The sequence below is a fragment of the Balaenoptera musculus genome, chromosome 11 (assembly GCF_009873245.2).
Source record: "Balaenoptera musculus isolate JJ_BM4_2016_0621 chromosome 11, mBalMus1.pri.v3, whole genome shotgun sequence".
Taxonomy (NCBI): Eukaryota; Metazoa; Chordata; class Mammalia; order Artiodactyla; family Balaenopteridae; genus Balaenoptera; species Balaenoptera musculus.
Window position 1 is genome coordinate 60,246,084 of NC_045795.1, and position 18,791 is coordinate 60,264,874.

General features: G+C 44.8%; 1 protein-coding gene across 3 annotated transcripts in view; it reads right to left on the reverse strand.

Moving 5' to 3' along the window:
• LOC118904523 (myosin VIIA and Rab interacting protein) overlaps window positions 1-18,791 on the reverse strand; it is a 222,422-nt gene that overhangs the window by 71,317 nt on the left and 132,314 nt on the right. For 2 of the 3 annotated variants that reach the window (XM_036870745.1, XM_036870744.1), the window contains exons 4-8: window positions 12,021-12,157; window positions 6,471-6,551; window positions 3,049-3,146; window positions 2,744-2,824; window positions 1,554-1,697 (exon numbers count right to left, since the gene is read on the reverse strand). In XM_036870745.1, coding sequence (XP_036726640.1) covers window positions 1,554-1,697; window positions 2,744-2,824; window positions 3,049-3,146; window positions 6,471-6,551; window positions 12,021-12,157 — 541 coding nt within the window. The remainder of the gene's footprint in view (window positions 1-1,553; window positions 1,698-2,743; window positions 2,825-3,048; window positions 3,147-6,470; window positions 6,552-12,020; window positions 12,158-18,791) is intronic. The other variant, XM_036870746.1, reaches the window with a different exon arrangement.

An 18,791-nucleotide genomic window follows, 5' to 3' on the forward strand; every position in this document is an offset into this window, starting at 1 on the left:
TCCTCGAAGTCCCCAAGAACCGAGGCTTGGCCTGCTGGTTCACGTCCAGGCTCTGGCCAGCCTCCAGAAACATTTCTGCTTTTATGCCCTCTGCTTCTTGCACCGTCTTTATCTAGCTCCCTAGACCAGAGCTGTGTAAGAAAACTTTTCAGGGAGGCTGGAAATGTTCTGTATCTGCACTGCCCGATAAAGTAGCCACCAGTCCCAGGGGCTGTTGAGGACTTAAAATGTGGCCAGTGTGACTGAAGAACTGGATTTTAAATTTAACTTTAATTAAATTGTCACTTGTGTCTTGTCACCATACTGGACAGTGCAGACCTAGAACCTCTGGGGTGAAAGGGACCTTAGGGATCGAGTCCATTGGTCTCACGTTTTAGAGGAGGAAGCTCGATCAAAAGCTTTGGAACAGGAAAAAGGTATTCAACTCCCGACCCCCCTGATCACTAGCTGTGGGAGCTTAGGCAAGTTATGCTAAAACTATAGTTTCTTTACCTATAAAATGGGCCCAATAATACCTGTCCCCACCTTTTGGTGGAGAGTAAAAGAAATAACGTGTGATGGGGTGCTTTTCCCATGTCTTCCTTTCCAGTTTTTTTTTTAATTGAAATATAGTTGATTTACAATATTGTATTATTTTCAGTTGTACAGCAAAGTGAGTCACTTACATATATGTAGTTTTTCAGATTGTTTCCATTATAGGTTATTATAAGATATTGAATATAGTTCCCTGTGCTTCACTTAGTATGATAATCTCTAGGTCCATCCGCATTGCTGCAGATGGCATTATTTCATTCTTTTTTATTCTGCCTTTCCAGTTTTAAATTGCACCTGTGTGTTGCCCTGTCCCTTGCCCTGTGCTATGACTGTGGGCACCTGCAGCTGATAGAACACCAGACCTGCTGGCCAGTCCTGCTCTTTCTTGCTGAATTTCCACACCGAGGGCCCAGCCTCTATCCCATTTTCTACACGTCCTTGCCGGGGCTGCTTAAACACATACCAAAGGATTTTACGGGCTTGGTGACTCTACCGCAGACGTGGCAGGCCCAGACCCTCGGGGCACAGGAAGGACACTGTGCTTTGTGGTTGGGGATGACGAACAAAAAGGTCTACTCACACCCCGACTTCCCGCCCACGTCCAGATGTGACCTCAGAAGGCAGTGGCAATTCTCTCGTTGTCATTTCTCAGTTTCAGTAAAGCAAGTGCTCAAGTTGTAAGAGCACACCTGCCCTTCAGAAAGCCATTTTTCCCATGGGACTCAGTACAACTCTTTTCAGGATTAATTTTCAAAAGCCTATTGACATCGTTATTTTTCCCAGATTGGTCTCTGTGTAAAAACCCACCTCCATGTGTGTAAGAGCCCAGGCCTCCTGGCCCCCACTCAGCGCTCTCTGCGTCTCTCCCTGCCCTTCAGGAACCTCAGGCTGTCTGATGGGCACATGTGCTAACTATAGATGTTAAGCGTGGTGTCCCCATTTCTGTGGGGAGAACGGCTCTGACCTGCACACATGCAAGGCACCTGTAGGGGGTGGGCCGGCATGGCGTGGGGACTCACCCAGGAGGTGGTGGAAGCTCGGTGGCCTCCTGGGGAGGCTGTGGTCCCCTCGTCAGCTGCCTTCACACGGCAGCTCTGGGGCTGTGGCCACTCCGGCTCCTCTTCCACGTGCTGCTCACTTTTGCTCTTCTGTTTTCTTATGATCTGGGGAGGAGGCGGGTGACAAAGGGGACACATTATTGAAGAGGGCTCCAGTGCTATGTGGGGTAACTGGGACCATCTCTGGGAAATTTTTAGCCACGTAAGAGCTTAGTTTCAGGGACTTCCCTGGTGGTCCAGTGGTTAAGACTTTGCCTTCTGGTGCAGGGGGTGCAGGTTCAATCCCTGGTTGGGGAGCTAAGATCCCACATGCCTCGTGGCCAAAAAACCGAAACATAAAACAGAAGCAATATTGTAACAAATTCAAAAAAGATTTTTAAAAAAATGGTCCACATCAAAAAAAAATCTTAAAAAAAGAAAAGAGTTTAGTTTCAACAGAATACCATCTGATTTCAGGTCTGTCTTATGATAAAACAGCACAACTAAAGCCTTGAACATTCTACATCACCTTACAGTTTACAAGTAGTCTTTTTACAATGCTGACAACTTCTATTTATTAAGTGCCTACTGTGTGCCAGTCTCTGTGCTTGGCACCATATATGCTTTACCTCATTTAATTGTCAAAATAATTCTAAGAGCTACGTACTATAACTCTCCCTATTGTACAGATGATGAATGAGGCTCAGGGGTTATCGGTTAAGGACACACAGCTCATAAATAGTGGAAGTGGATCGCAAACCCAGAGTCTCTGGCCGTACATCCTGACTTTAGGAAGTGTCTGAAAGCCCTAAGGAGGGGGCAGATACCAAGCATCACGAGGGAAGGCTTCAACTTGTTTGCACCGCTTGCTAGTTTGGGCATGGCCACTTGGATTTAATGAGTCCATTTGTACGAAGGTCTCTGGGCTGGGTTCCTGGCTCCTCACCCACCAGCTCAATCCCTAAAGGCAACCACGTTCACACCGCTTAGTTTTTGCAGTGCAATTCAACCCCTCTGCATTAGCCCCAGGGTACAATGGAGAAAGTGAGAAGAACAGAAGAAATGGTGCCCAAGACAACAAAGGCGCCTGTGGCGGCTCTTCTGCTCACCAAAGGCCCTGGTCCAGGCCAGGGTGGTAAATTGCAGCCATCTGGACGCTAGGGCCCACCTACCTTCTGCAGGATGGTCGTGGCCAGTTCCTCAGTCAGCTCCTCCCTGTGGTCCCGCAGGTAACTGGCCTCATTCTGCTTGTCCTGCAGAGGGAGGAAGAGAATGTCGTGAGCTGTGGGTGTGTTTGGGAGACTTGGCAATCGCTTTCTCAGGAGTCCTGACCACAAATGCAGGGGGAGGATAGGCTCTAGTCAAGGATGGCTATCATGACGACGCTTTCCCCACAACCTGCACTTTCTCTTGGCAGCCAGGGCCCCACCCACACCTGCTCCCAGACAGACGTTGTGACGGGGCGGGGGGAGCATACCAGGCTGTCCCCATAGGCTTCTGCTTTGGAGATCGCTTCTTCAATGGCCTCTTCAGCCACCCGTAGGGCGACAGCCAAGGTGTCCATCATGCTACGTCCTAGACAGGAAACAGAACATAGACCGCTTTCTGAAAGGCAAGGACAAGCTCCAAAACATACAAAGTGGCTTAAAGACGACTGGACCAAAGGGCTTAATATAAGGAAATAACGGTTCTTCATCTACTTTCTCAGATAAAGATTCTGTTTTATTTTGTGCACGTAATGTATCATTGTGATGATAGGGAGGAAAATTGTGAAATCTCCTAAGGGCTGTGCTCATGGTTTAATGCAAAGACAAAATCCATGGAAGAATTTTTTAGACTCTAAACCCATACTATCGATAACATTGGCCGATCTTGCCGAGCTCAACCACGTGCTGGGCCGCAGACCGAGGGTCTCATACATGATCACAGTGGATCCTTCCAACAACTCATTGAGTAGGCACCGTTTTATAGATGAGAGAACTGAAGCACAGAGAGGTCAAATAACTCACCCAACGTTGCGCAGTGAGACAGAGAGCTGAGATTTGAATTCAGGGCTCTCTGTCTCCAAATCCCGTGATTTTAACCACGAAAGTGAGATAAACACAAGCCAACATGATTTTTAAAAATAATGCTATCATATATTTAGGGAACATATTTTTTGCATATGGTGACAAACGGAAGTTTTCCCAAGTCAAAGGACTTCTGCAGGTGACAAAATTCTTTTTGAAGTCAAATACTTGGAAGAGTTTTGCTTCCTGGAGGTACTAGATTTTTTGCTTCTTACTTGGAAGTGAGAATTTCTACCATTCCTCTCAGTTCACCCCAGAAGCCCGACTCACATCAGGCACAAGAACAGAGGTCTGCAGGGGCTGCTTGCCTATGTCTCCTTTTCCCCGATTTCAACCTCCTGTTTCCATTTATAATCTCCTAGTCATGCATTTTTTAACACATGCATATCTCCTGAAAGCTGCCTCAGATTCTTTGTAGAATGAGACAAGGTGTAAATATATCAATTCATTAATTAATCAATCCCTTAATTGAAATACTTAATTCACGCTTCTTAGGCTCCTAAAGACGCACATGTGGACAGAAAGTGGCATTTGGCAAACATAACAAAATCTCCCAAACCAACCCAATTAAAGTCAAAGCCATCTAGCCAGGCAGCTGACAAGGACATCACAGGCTGGCTGTGACAGTCCTGACAGAGACACACAGGGGCAACCCAGCTCAGGGCTCGGCACCCCTCAGGTGGCTGAGTGAACACATAATTTCCCCAGTGTTTCTATAAGAAGAGTCTATAAAATTTAAGTTGTCACCGCACTCAGTGCTCCCTGGAGACAGACACTGTATCTCCCATCTCTCTTCTTCAAGATACCAATCAATGTATTCTTTTTTTTTTTTTCACGCACACACACTGTATTTTATTTTTACAAGAGATAGACTGACACCAAGCATTGTAAATGGATGACCACAACAAAAGCAACAATGATTGCAATACCAAACACAAAACACACTCATACTATGTCATAATATTGACATTCAGTCCAGTAATCCTCCACTGTAACAGCTCCTTTACTTTGCAGTGAAAATTGGTTTGTATATTCTTTGCCTCTGAGAATCAATGTATTCTTCATAGAAGTGGCGCCCCACAAATTCTTGTTGATTCAAAGTGCACCAAGACCTCCCCAGCACTAGGCTCTCTGAGGGTCCCAGTGATGCCTCGACAGACGCGAGCTGAGCCCATGCCCTCGTGTGCTTTCCGAGCTATTGGGTGATCAGGTGCGTAGGTAACTGCTAAGAGGTATGCTGGAGATCCTATGATGGGGATAGTCACCAGCTTCCACAGAGCCCTGGAGAGGAAGAGCCTAGAGCCATCAAAAAGGCTGGAGGCCACGTCTGTGATTTTGGCATGAGGTGGAGTGGAGCACTAAGATGTTTGGGCTGAAAGTGAAGGCTTGAGAGGGTGTTTCAGAGATAAAAACTGGTGGGGTGCGGAGGGAGGATAAGAAGGCAGAGGCAGAGTGACCGAAGTTCAGAGGACCAGTCAGGTGGGGGGGACTGTTAGTTTTATGTGTCAACTTGGTGAAGCTATAGCACCCAGCTGTTTAATCAAACACTAACCCAGGTGTTGCTATGAAGGTGTTTTGTAGGTGTGGTCCACATTATGGTTACCATAGTTGACTTTAAGTAAAGGAGATTACCCTTGAAAATGTGAGTAGGTCTCATCCAATCAGTTGAAAGGCCTTAAGAGCAAAAACAGGTTTCCCAGAGAAGAAATTCTGCCTCAAGACTTAGCATCAACTCCTACTAGAGTTTCTAGTCAGCTGACCTATTCTGTGGGCTTGCCAGGCCCTGCAGTTGTGTGAGCTGAGTCCTTGAAACGAACCTCTTTTTGTGTGTGTGTGTGTTATATGTACATACCCTATTGGTTCTGTTACTCTGGAGAACCCTGGCTGATACAGATGGTTACTGAAATTAATATTAATACAGGAGAGTTGAGGGCAGGGAGGCGCTCAGGCCATAGACCTTGGAACAGAAAGAAAAGGATGGGATTGCAAATAGAACCCATAGGAACTTGGGTGACTGGGTGGAAGTGGGGAGGGGGATTGAGGAAAAGGTAAGTCTTGCTGGTGGACTTAAGTGGCTGAGGAGATTGACTGGGATATGCTGAAGTTAAGATCCCTGGAGGAGCTGCAGGTCTTGGTGACCAAGCATCAGAACACCGAGTCTAGAACTCTGGGCTGAAGTAAGGGCTAGGCATTCAGACAGAGGTGCACCAAAGCCATGTGACTTCTCCCAGGGAGAAGTCTCAGGCAGCAAGGATGATAGAGGATGAGACCTTCATGAGAAGGTGCCCAAGGAGAGAACAGAGAGAGTGCAGAAGCACTGTGGGGGGCCACAGGACCAGGGGGACTAGGAGGCACCTGTTCCCAACACCCAGTACTTTGGAGAAGGAGCCGGAGTGTTGGAGGAGGTTTTATTTGGAATTGGAAGAAGTTTGTTTTGCTTTTAACCTTTGCTCTAAGGGGATGACTGTACTGGTATAAAAAAGTAAAAGTTGATCAGTTAATGGTACATTCTTTATAAGAATATTTTAATATTAATTGCACAAGTGAGTATGTTGATTGTCATAGTCCAACTCCAGAAAAGCACACACTAGTTGACTGTAAGTATCTAGTGGTTGGTAGGGAATGTACTTCTCTAGGCTACACCTTAGATATATTCACCTATTTTGATGATGGATTCACACAAATGGCAATAAAAGAAGACCCAGGGAGACTCTCACACACAATAACAGAGTTGCATCAGTGGTTCCAGTGCCATGGGGGACCCTGACGGTCTGAAGGTGTTTGTAGTGCTCTAACCTCCCATTAGGTGTAAACCCTTAAGCAAACTTACCTTCTGACTGCCTATAAAATGTTGAGTCACTGCCTGAAATACTTCCTTCATTCTCCAGGTTTGCCTCAAAAAAGCTTCCTCCTGAGAGAGAGGGAGAGAGAGAGAGAGAGAGAGAGAGAGAGAGGAGGAGACAGAGGAGATATAAGATTATCCAAGGTCTTCAGTGAGCCCGGTGCACCATGTCACTGAGTTGGCAGACCACCATTACCCACTTTGATTGTTAGCCTTGCAAATAGGTTTAGGGAATCACTGGGTTCTACAGTAATGCTACCAATTTTGACCAGTCACATTTTTCTTTCTCATACTAATTCCTTGTGTAGCAACGCTTCCACCCCCAACTTTCTTCCAGAGCCTTCCTTGGAGGCAATATGGAATCAAACATGGAATAATAGATTGAAGTCAGAGATATGAGCTCATTTCCTGGACCTGCAAATGACTAGTTGTGTGACCTTGATCAAGTTACTTAACCTCTCGGACACTTGGCTTCCTTACTAGAAAAACTGTGATAATGATAGAACTCTGCTCATGATGGGTGATGAGACACTGCATGCCTGGTCTTTAGCTGCTGTCCATGGCATCAATCTAAACAGTGGCCTTTAGCCAGTGAGTAAACTGTCATTAACAGTTAGTGGAAACAAACCCAGAGCAAAACAAGGTAAGCCATGGCATTTGATCTTTTAAGGCCCACTGCCTCTTCTCTGGTCTTCTCTCAGTTGAACACACACCCTATCTTGGTTCCAGGCTGGGAAGAGCAGTTGGCTAAACCTTTTTTAAGTTGGGGATTTACCATTTGTGTTCACATATTAATTCATCAAAAGAGATCTTTGAAGGTGTGGAGGTGTGGATGATGTCTCTTTCCTTTTTAAATTACTGTATTGTATCCCCAGTACCCAAGATAGCACTGAGACAGCAGGGGGCTCAGAAAAATTCTTGAATTGGATGCTGGTGGAAAACACTGATAGAACCAAGAAAATAAATATGGGTCTACAGCTCTTAGCTCAAAAGGGGGAAATGCTATTGATGTCAAGTCAAACTAAGCAGTAGACCTTTGATACACATAATACAGCCCGTGCTTCCTTGGATGGGCTGCACGGGGCTCCGGTGTGGGAACTCTTAGGGTAACTGCCGTAGGCATCTGCAGTGGGGTCAGCAGGCTGCTACCTTTATGAAATAGGTCATTAGTGTGCGGCCTGCCACGGGGACTCAGTCTGACCATATACCATTGTCTGTGTTTGTGTTTTTTGACCAGCCTTTCAAAAGACCCATAGTCACTTATTCCAGCTCTGTGACCATAATGAAGTGACTTTACCTTCTTGGGTCTCCATTTCCTCACTTACAAAATAAGGCTTTAAGATAAGTCATTGCCTCAGTTCCCAGGCTATACATCTAAGTGCAAATATTTCACTTTGGCTTGGCTGCATCTGGCAGCCATTCATTCATCCAGCAGATATTTCATGGGCACCTAGTAGATGCCTGGCCCTGGGCTGAGCATTAGGGTGTACTGGTGAGCAAAGCCAGAAATCCTCGCTGCCCTGACAACCTTGATAGTCTAGTGGGTGAGAATTCATTAACCAAAAATTTATATAAATAAATATAAAACTATAGATATGTTGAGTGCTGTGACTGGGTGGTTCATAGAATAGGGCAAGTGTTCAGCAGGGAAGACTGACCTAGAGAGTAAGTAACCAGCCAAAGGGGTGTGGGGGTGGGAGGGAGTCCAGGGCAGAGCAAACAGCTTGCACAGGCACAGGCAGTGGGGACAGCAGGGTGCATCTGAAGAGCTAAAACAGAGGCCGCGTGGCTGGGCTGTGAGAGGAGAGGGAGCCTGGGGTGAGATGGGCTGGTGGCAGACCGCACAGGTCACGGTGGCCACATCAGTGTTCTGATCTTTGTCCCACCATGAAGCCACTTGAAGCCAGTAAAGGCTCCACAGGGGTGGTCTGGTTAGGTGTGTGTTTCTAAACACACCTAAAGGTGCACGCCGGCTGCTGTGTGGAGGACAGCTTGGAAGAGGGAGAGGGTGGGTGTCGAGAGAGGAAGCTGAGAGCGTGGCCCCCCCTCTGGAGTGTCCCTGTGATGGGAAGGAGCATGGCTGGCAGGGCAGAAGTGGCGGAAAATCTGCAGTCCAGGAAGGGCTTAGGAAATGGGAGAGACTGGGCATGTTTACAAATCAATAGGAAGGAACCAGTTAAGAGAGAGGCTGAAAGGCAAGACAGAAGGGCTGCGTGAACTTGAGACCTACGTGGAAGGTGACACAGATCAGGTGCGGAGGTGTACACGGTCTGCCCTGCGAAGGAGGCGGTGAGGCCGTCTCCTGAGACAAGGGGGAGGGTGGTGGGGAGCGTGATGGGGGAGGAGAAGATCTGAAAACATCTTTGGGAGAACTGCGCTGACCAGGGCAGGCTCTGGTTTTCCATGATTATAAATCTTCTAGTACAACAACTCTCCCTGTGTCCCTTTAAATTCATAGGTGGGAACTTCTGTGTCATTTAGGATGATGGGATTTTTCCAAGGGCAGAAAACAACTGAACTGTTTTGGAAAGCACTGACACAGCAGCCAGACATCAAGTCAGAGCTTCCATGAGCTGGAGGAACCTCCAATTTCAGGCGACTCAGTGTTTTTAAAAGACCATGTTGTTAGTCAAATCCCACATGAAGGGTATCATAGACCTTTCCAAGAATTGTGTCAAAAATAGATATATCACGTTAATAAATAAAAGCAAGATTTATTTTCCCCATTTTAGTTATCCAATACTAAATAAGTGTATGTATTGTTTACCAAATTGTCTAGGGGTTAAGTATATTAATAAGGGCTACTTTCATCTTTTCATGTAGTGCTTCTTTTTAGAATAACTGTTAAAAATGTCACACTGAATCTATCAGATAAACCACAAGAGCATTGGACATTATGTTTTTTTATAAATCTATTTACTTATTTCTCTGACTTCACTGCAACGTTGGCTCTGAGATGGCAGGGTCTTGCCCGTCTTGTCACTCGCAGGTCTTAAACCAGGCATTCAATAAATGTTTACTGAAGGAAAGAATAAGTCTTAGATTTATCTGACAAAATGAATGGGTCTCCAGTTATGCCTAATCTGGTCACCTGATATGGGCTGCAGGAGGAGTAAGCGAGCTTGGGACTGATGGCTGTGCAACGGGTACATGTGATGGGTAACCCATAAGATTCTGTGAACTCAGTGAATTTTCAATGGACTGAGTGTTTTTTTATGGCAAACTACACTGGTCCATGCAGTGGAGGTGTTTCGTAGATAAAAGGAGTTTTATACTGAGAGTCCTGGAGCAGAGCACAGGTCTTGCACCCTGTAGATTATGTTCTGACAATCAAAATTCTGAAACTAAGTACCCTCAGATGTAGTTGACGACAGAACCATCTTATGCAGAACTCTACCATACGAATTATAGTGAAGTTCTAGCTGAGGTTCTCAGTCTTGGCTGTGTCTTAAAATAACCCAGAGAGCATTAAAAAATATCTGTTCCGGGGCCACCTCCAGAAATTCGGAAGTAATTGACTGGGGGTGGAAGATGATTCTGGCACTTTTTCAAAGCTCATGAGGTGATTCTAACGTGTAGTCGGGCTTGAGGATGGCAGATGACAACCATACCAAGGTGCTGGGTGGTAGGTAGAAGCTAATGCTGATGTCTCCACGGTCATCTAACATAACCAGGACACTACTTACGCACGGGAGACTTCTCCATACTTGAGGTGTAACTCAATTTTTTAGGTGGTATGTAGAATCGCTCTCACTGTTTTATGATCACGACTTTACAGATTTGAGTACCATCTCATAAATTGTCTCCTGCCTGCTTGTCTTCATGTTGCTCAAAAGGAAATCTTAGTTTAAAATGAGATACAAATCGTGTTAAAGCAACTGATTCTAGTACTTCTATGAAGTGTCTTGGTACCCACAAAGTGCTTTTAAGACTGAATTGTGTAGTATTGAGGACCTAAGAGGTGCCAGCCACTGGGCCACACTTTGGGAACACAGAGATGAAGAAGCTATTGCTTCTGCCTGGTCCAGCAGGAGAGGAGCTTTGTGAACCATCACCTGGATGCAATGTGATAAGTGCTGTGATTGAGGCCCAGATGAGAGACATGGTGAATCACAGAGGGCCTGGGACCTAAATCTGCTTCAATAGTGGCAGCGTTATTCCCAGCAAATGATTCGTTATTCCCAAGAAAATGACACTTGAACATTTCAAAGCCTTTTGCCCGCCCACTTGTAATTCATGTTCCCTTGCTCCACCTGTGGGACCCGAGGGAGAAACAGAAAGAGACCAGAGTTGTACTGTTTATAGGATTCTCCAAATGAGTTTGCTTCTCCCCCTCACTTTGCATGAAGCAGGAGAGAACACCTATGAGATGTGAATGTGGTGACATGTAAAGCGGTACCTGAAGCAGACGCAAGGATGAACAAGAAAGAAAGTATGGGATGCAAATGATGAGACAATTCTATTCTGGAACTTTCTTGAGGTATCTCTTTGGGTTGAAAACCTACTGTTAACATGATTACTTTTAAGCTTTATTTCTTTTTTGTCTTTGTTCCTAGAGGAACATTTTTAGAAAAATCAGCAAAGAGAAGATAAAAATAATATGTGGAGACCTTCAGCCCTGCTCTCTTAGCTACAGGCTTCCTGAGTGGTTCGAAAGACAGAGATTCTAACGACTAACACAAAAGGCCCTAATGAGTCTCCGTGTTTAATGCTTCCATCCTATCTCCCCCTTGTCTCAGTGGCTGGCATATTTTTAGATAAGACACAACCAAAGACTTTATTGAGAATACAACAATGTAAAATAATGACGGTGAAAAAGCTCCAAATGAGATTTTTTTTCTTCCCTCTTTCTCATGGATAAAAAGCATTTACCTGTGTCAGCAAAGTGATGAAAAAATCTTCCTCTACACAGAAAAAAATAGCCTTTTCTGGGAGGACATGCTGTTCATATTCTGACAACCATTTCTTTCCACTGGCTGGTCCAATAGGAATCAAGAATATAATTTCTCATTCTAATTACATTGGTTATCTTAACAGCATAGGTAGAATTCATCCTTTAAACTTCCTGGGAGGAAGCTGAGACTTTTCTAACTCTCCCATTACATTAAACTCTGGGCCTGGTATGTATAGAATTTTGGAGTAGGAAGGAAGAGGAGTGGGGGGCATATCCTCTGAGTGCAGACCTAGTCTACACAACCAAACAAAGATGAATTTCCAATGTTTTAATCGTTAGGGAAAGATGGTCAAGAATCTTTAATTTCTAGGGATTTGGAATTAAAATGTCCACAATATGCAGAAACACTTTGGTCCTCCCAGCTGCTAACATATCCAGCCCAGTGGAGATGCTGGAATCAAAGGACTTAAAACTTAGAATCTTGGTATGTGTCCTTCTATTTCTGCTCCTTACTAGAACCAGATTATTTAAGCCACTTTCTCTGTCCCAGGTGAGTGTGCCGTAGTGTACAGGGCCTCCAAGCCAGGCATTCTTCTATCCTGCCAACCCCCCAAAGACTCCCAGATGGCAGGCAGCCAGCGTACCTAGGATGTCGAAGCACCCTCCACTCTCCAGCCGGTGTTTCCTGTACAGGTTCTTCAAGACCTTGGCGCTGCCAAAGCGTTTGAAGCGGCTCTTCACATTATTGTAGAACCATTCCAGAGACTGGATCCTCAGAACCCTGAGGACAACACAGAATTAGAAAACAGAAAATTAGCATTAAAGGACAGAATGATGAAATGGTGGATTGCAAAAGTTGCCACAATACTTTGCAGCTCCTTCCATCAAGATGTGGTCTCTACTCCTTGGATCTGGGCTGGCCTATGACTTGCTCTGATCACAGAGACTGGTGGAAGTGATGCTGTGTGAGTCCAGAGCCTGGCAGCTTCCTCTCTTGCTGTTCGTGGAAGCCCTGCAACCCATCGCCATGTGAACAAGCCCAAGATAGCCTTTGGGATGACAAGAGACACTTGGCCCAATCCCCCCTCTTGCCCCAGCCAATAGCCAGCCAACCCCTAGACAGGTGAGTGAGGCCACCGACTGCCGGTTGACTGAAGACACATGAGTAACCCTCGGTAAGACCAGCAGAAGAACCATGCACCTGAGTCCCTCCAAAGAGCAAGCTGATAAATGCTCGCCATTTGAAGCCACTAGCTGACACATCTGTTTAATAGCAGGCTTTATATTTGACACTCTTACTGCATTAACACCATTTCTAATTCAGCTTGGGAGGATAAAAAGCACAGGTGAGACCCTGGGCTCTATGGCAGAACTCTGCAGCCTCTTACTCATTCAGCCTGAAGCACTGTGGGAAGGTGGTTTCCTGGTCAGTGCTATAATGCTCAGTACAAATCACTGACACGATGCTTCTCTTTTCTGCCTGACCAGAACATGTTTCTAAACCCCTCCCATTTTAAGAATAGCTTTGGTTTTTATTTTTCTTATTATGAATGTAATGATGCATACTCATTTTAAAAGTTCAGAGAAGCAAAATGAATATGAATTCTTCTAAGTCAGTGGAGGAACAAGCACACATTTAGCTGCTCTTCCTCCCCAGATGCCAGTGAAATGTGAGAAGATATCCAAAGGGAAAGAAATCTGTAGAGCTGAGATGTGAATCAGAGATTTTCTAGATATCTGGAAAATTCTAAATAAGTGACAGCATAAAGGTAACAGAACGTTGTCCTACAAAGCAGGCAGAAGGGCTGGGACTCACAGACTGAGAGGTCCAATTTAAAGTTGATTGATGGGGACTTTGCTGGTGGTCCAGTGGTAAAGAATCCACTTTCCAGTGCAGGGGACGCCGGTTCCATCCCTGGTCGGGAAACTAAGATCCCACATGCCGCGGGGCAACTAAATCCGCGCACCCGCGCCTCAATGAGAGAGCCTGTGTGCTGCAAACTACAGAGCCCATGGGTCCTGGAGCCCACACACCACAACTAGAGAGAAGCCTGCACGCCGCAACGAAGAGCCGACACGACCAAAAGAAAAAAGAAAAAAAGAAAATACAAAAATAAACAAATAAAGTTGATTGATGAGTACTCAGCCTTAAAAAAGAATGAAATGTTGCCATTTGCAGCAATACGGATGAACTATATTCATTATGCTAAGTGAAATAAGTCAGAGAGAGAAAGACAAATACTGTATGATATTACTTATAAGTGGAATCTAAAAAATACAACAAACTAGTGAATAAAATGAAAAAGAAGCAGACACATAGAAGAAGACTGTCCTTGGAAATCATAACCTCCAGGCTTATGATTTATTTGAGAGCTCTAAAAGCACAAAAGGACTGTGACTCTAGAAGAGAAATATTCTGCAGGCTGCCTCTCCTGCACACCACCCTGCTCTCTGAGCAGCTGACCTCCACGAAGGTGTTGCTGCAGGGCTCCGCGGTGCAGGTGGACAGGTCCACAAGGGTAGGGGTGGACGATAGTGGTTACTGTGCCTCTCATTCTTCTTTGCCTTTTGGGACATTCCCCCTCCTTCCCAACTGAGTCTACGTTTTTTTGGAAAGGCTGGCCCCTCCTCCTGGCAGCCTTGGGGGTAGTCACATGACTCAGACCTGCCAATCAAGGTCTGAGGTGGGACTTTTACTGCTGTTGGAAAGAGATGCTCCCTTTCTGCTGGGCTGGCTTGGTGGCAGAATGAAAGCCTGGGCTGCTGGGGCCACCTTTGCCATTACTTGGAGGGTTATTTGTGGTCTTCTGAACAAAAGCAAATCTGACAGCGGGAAGGAAAAGGATCCTGTTGATGTACTTTGAACACCTGGATCTACCCAAGCCTGAGGTCAACCCTTGGACTCTTCCATTACATGAGCCAATAAAATTCTCTCTTTTGTTTAAGGCTTCTTGAGTTGGGTTTCTATTATTTGCAATCAAGAATCCCAATGCTTCAAGTACATCATAGGATGAGCTCTCCATTACGTCCCTGGTTATATCAAAACTCTATGACATTTAGAAACACTTTGATGACCTCAGAAATAGAATGCCTTGGCTTGCTCAAGTCAGAGAGAGGAATCAGGGCACTGCCTGGGCTGCTGGAAGGTGGGAGGACAGCACTGAGTCCTTGGAGAATGACCTGCAAAACTACAGCCTGATTTGGAGACTAGAAAGCTTTCCTGTGAGACGTGATGTACTTTGGATTATGTTTTGACTTAGAGTTAATGTGGAGAGCTTTTCTGGAAGCCCCAGGGAAGGCTCAGTCATGATTACCTTCATTTGATATTACTGCTTTTATTTCACTTATTTTAAAATTCATGGCTCAGAGGAAACTCACAGGAAACATGCAGTTCTTGGGGCAGAGGTGTGGGGAGAGGGCCGTGAGGACGCCAGCACCCAGGATGGACTGGCTAAGCGCTGCAGGGTCCCCGGCCCACCCTCACATCTCCAGCTTCCCCCTGAACAGACGCAACTGCAGGCAAGGGTAGATGAGAAGGAAGGAGCCCTGTGTCAGCATCTTGCTGGAACAGAAGGCAGAGTGGAATATGCATCTGTGCATGAATTCCTTCATCTGTTCATTCATTCATTCTTTCATTCCTCATTATTTATTGAGTGCCCTACGTGGCAGGCACGGTGCTAGGGATATGGGGAGTGACAAAACAGATGAAGCTTGTACCCAACAGTGCTGTCGGACTAATCTTCTCAACGAGTGCCAGATGTGTCATGAGATGGACCCAAAAGTCAAGCCAAAGGCATCTCCAGAATGGCTGGACAGTCTGTGTCCCACAGGCATTGGGTTCTGGATCATTCCCACAGATGTGTGAAAAACAGAGCCCACCCTGATTTACGGCTCAGGCATTTTTTTTCTAGGCTTTTAAAAAAATTGAAGTATAGTTGATTTACAACATGGTGTTAGTTTCAGGTGTACAGCAAAGAGATTCAGACATATATATATATACACACACACATATATTCTTTTTCAGATTCTTTTCCATTATGGTTTATTACAAGATATTGAAAATAGTCCCCTGTGCGACACAGTAGGTCCTTGTTTTTTATCTGTTTTATATATAGTAGTGTGTTTCTGTTAATCCCAAATTCCTAATATATCCCTCCCACTCCTTTCCCTTTTGGTAACCATAAGTTTGTTTTCTACGTCTCTGAGTCTGTTTCTCTTTTGTAAATAAGTTCATTTGTATCATATCTTAGATTCCACCTATAAATGATATATGATATTTGTCTTTGTCTGACTTACTTCACTTAGTATGATCATTTCTAGGTCCATCCATATTGCTGCAAATGGCATTATTCTGTTCTTTTTTATGGCAAATATTCCATTGTATATATGGACCACATCTTTTTCTTTATCCATTCCTCTGTTGATGGACATTTAGGTTGCTTCCATGTCTTGGCTATTGTGCTGCTATGAACACTGGGGTACCTGTATCTTTTTGAATTAGAGTTTTTGTCTTTTCCAGATATATCAGGCATCTTCTTTAATGAGGCCCAAACTGCTGCTTCTCAGCCTCAGAAAACACATAGGAGGGGTGCCTTAGGAAGGACGGGGAGCCGAAGTCCTGGTGATGAGACTTGTGGCGAAAAGCTTTCTAACTTGGAACTGTCCAGAGGGACCCTGCTTGGTTTCCCTCACTTATTTTTGTAAATGATCCCAAGTTATCCCTAAAAATGCTCACACAAAGGTTCTTAGTTCTGTGAAGTTCAGTTTCACAGTCTTAAGCATGATCATTTCTTTCAACACTAGGGCTTTAACAAAATCAACAGCAACCCTTCAAAATTCACCAATCACAACATAGTTAGAATTGATTACTTTTAGTCATTGGAACTACTGTTGGTTCATCTGTAAAATGATGGTCACACAACTGACAAGGATAGGGAACGTAGGAAGAGGATCGGGTTTGGGGGGAAGGTGGAAGTTGAGTTAGGACACTTAAATTTGGGGTGCCCACCACACCCCCAGGTGGCAATACCTGGTGGGCACTGGATATACTAGTCTGAGACTTGGATAGAAATCTGGACTAGAAATATGGATTTGGTAGTCTTTGGTCCACAGGTAGTATTGAAGCCAATAATTGGTGTAGTGGAGGTATAAATCATCATTATCTCTATTTTACAAGGAAAATAGAAACAAGTAATTTGCTGGTGTCACTGACTGAACTTAGAGCAAGTCAGGGAACAGACTGTAGACCTCATCCTTGGGTCAGTGCCCTGACGTCTGATCGGGTTATTTTCCTTCCAGAACCCCTAGTTAGTGTTCTTATTGCAAATTACGGCTTTTATTTCAAAGTTTAAGCAAATAGAAGGCACCATGGATCAAGGAATCAGCAGACAATGTAAAAATCATTGTATCATTTCCCTAAAACAACCTACTTATCACATTGTGAATACTAATCACTTCAAGGCACTTGTTTGTATGAGAAGTTTGCTAATTATTTTTATGACATGAATAAACTTGTAAATATGGTACATTCTCATCAGAAGACAGACTGGAATCACATAACTCATCACAAGAGCAGCACTGAAATTATAACCCCATGAAAGCTTTGCCCAGGAATGCCAGACTGATTTTTGGCTCATTAGACAAAACAACACGATTGTGAGAATGAAGGAACTGCCTACATAAGAACTGCTCATATCCTGGCTGCTGGTGATGAAGCAAGGCCGCCTTGGCCCGCAGCCCTGGCACGGCAGGCGCTGTGCAAACTGAGCTCACTATGGGGGAGAGTCTAGGAGAGTCTGTGGATCCCGCTACTTCCTGTATGGTCCTCGGAGCAGCACTGGGGGCACCTTCCGGAACCTTGATGGAAATGGCAATCCCAGACCTCTATTCTCACCCTGAGAGCGGCTGAATCAAACTGCACTTTAGCAAAGTTCTCAAGTGGTGACTATGTACATCAAAGCTTGATAAGCACTGGCCTAGCAAAATTAGCTGGGTGTTTTCTGAGCCCACATGTGGTTTTTGTTTTATTTTTAATTTTGACCACAATCCACTTAGGTAGGACAAGAGAGAGAACAGCTGACTTGCCTCCCTCCTTCCTGCTTTTCAAGGAAAAAGAACTGAACTGGGTAATAAAAAGTTTGGAAGAGGAATAGAATAATTAAAATGGTACTCCCAAAATCAGGTGCCTTCATTACAAAAAAATAAAATGCCAAAAATACTGTTGAGCCAAGATCAAATCATTATGTACAGTAAGGTTCCCCACACAATCTACAACAAACTAAATTGCTAATGATGAACTAACCTTACTTTGTTGGTAAAAATTAAGAAGCACAACAATTAAAATCCATGACCAACTCAAGATGACCTTGATGATGTACGGATAATGAAGCATCCCTCCTGAAAACTACAAGCACATCCATGATCTGTGAGCTCTGCTTCACAGAATACAGAATGAGAAGATTCAGCACCAACAACACACTGAATGGTAATAAAAGAGAAAAAGCTCCAGGTCTTTCAAACAGAGGGACTTTAATATAGGCAATCGGTTATATAGATGATGAAACCACTGAGACGCCAAAGAGAGGATGACTGAGGCATCCCAGAGGCTAGCAATGGGGGAGCTGTCACCACCCCAGGGCCAGAGGGACAAGGGAGGAGGTGGCATTACCAGTAGGAGCATCCTGGAGCCATAAGCTGGGGCCACAGAGGAGATGCAGCTGCTGCAGAGACACTGCTTGAGGCAGAGAGACTGATACCCTGTTTTCTCTTTTCCTCCTGCCCTCCCAGTTCCCTCCAGGGCCTCCCATTGGCCAAGCTCAGAAGGGAGCCTGGGCAATGCAGCCTTTGGGGCTCAGCACCCCCAGGAACAGAGTAGAGAAAGGAAAGGCCAGGATGTGGCATCTGGCAGCACATAGCAAATGACTGTTCTAACGTTGGCTTATAAAAACCAGATTCTGGCAACCCTTAATAACTTACTTAATAGATTACTAAGAAGTAGCCTTAGTTTTAAGCAGAAACCTAAGTCTGCAGAATTGTGCCCCATTTGCCTACAAGAAGAGAAGAAAGGAACTGTGTTTGGGAATTCGTTTGCAGCCTATGAGGCGTCTCCGTGCCTCCAGAACATGCTTTAGGAACTGCTGGCATGGGGCAGATGATGGGCTGGGTATCAGACTGAATTTTAGCACTTACCACCTATGTGAACAAGGGCATGTTTACTAACCTCTCTGGGTGCCGTTTTCCTTATTTGCAAAATAGAGATACTAATATTGATCTGGCAGAGTCTTACAAAGCATCATTGACCTAATATGCTTATGCATCTACCATAGAACTTGAACACTGTAAGCACGAAGAGAATGGTAGTTATTTAATCTCAGAAGAAACTAAATATTCATTAAATTTAAGTCCTATTATAAGGA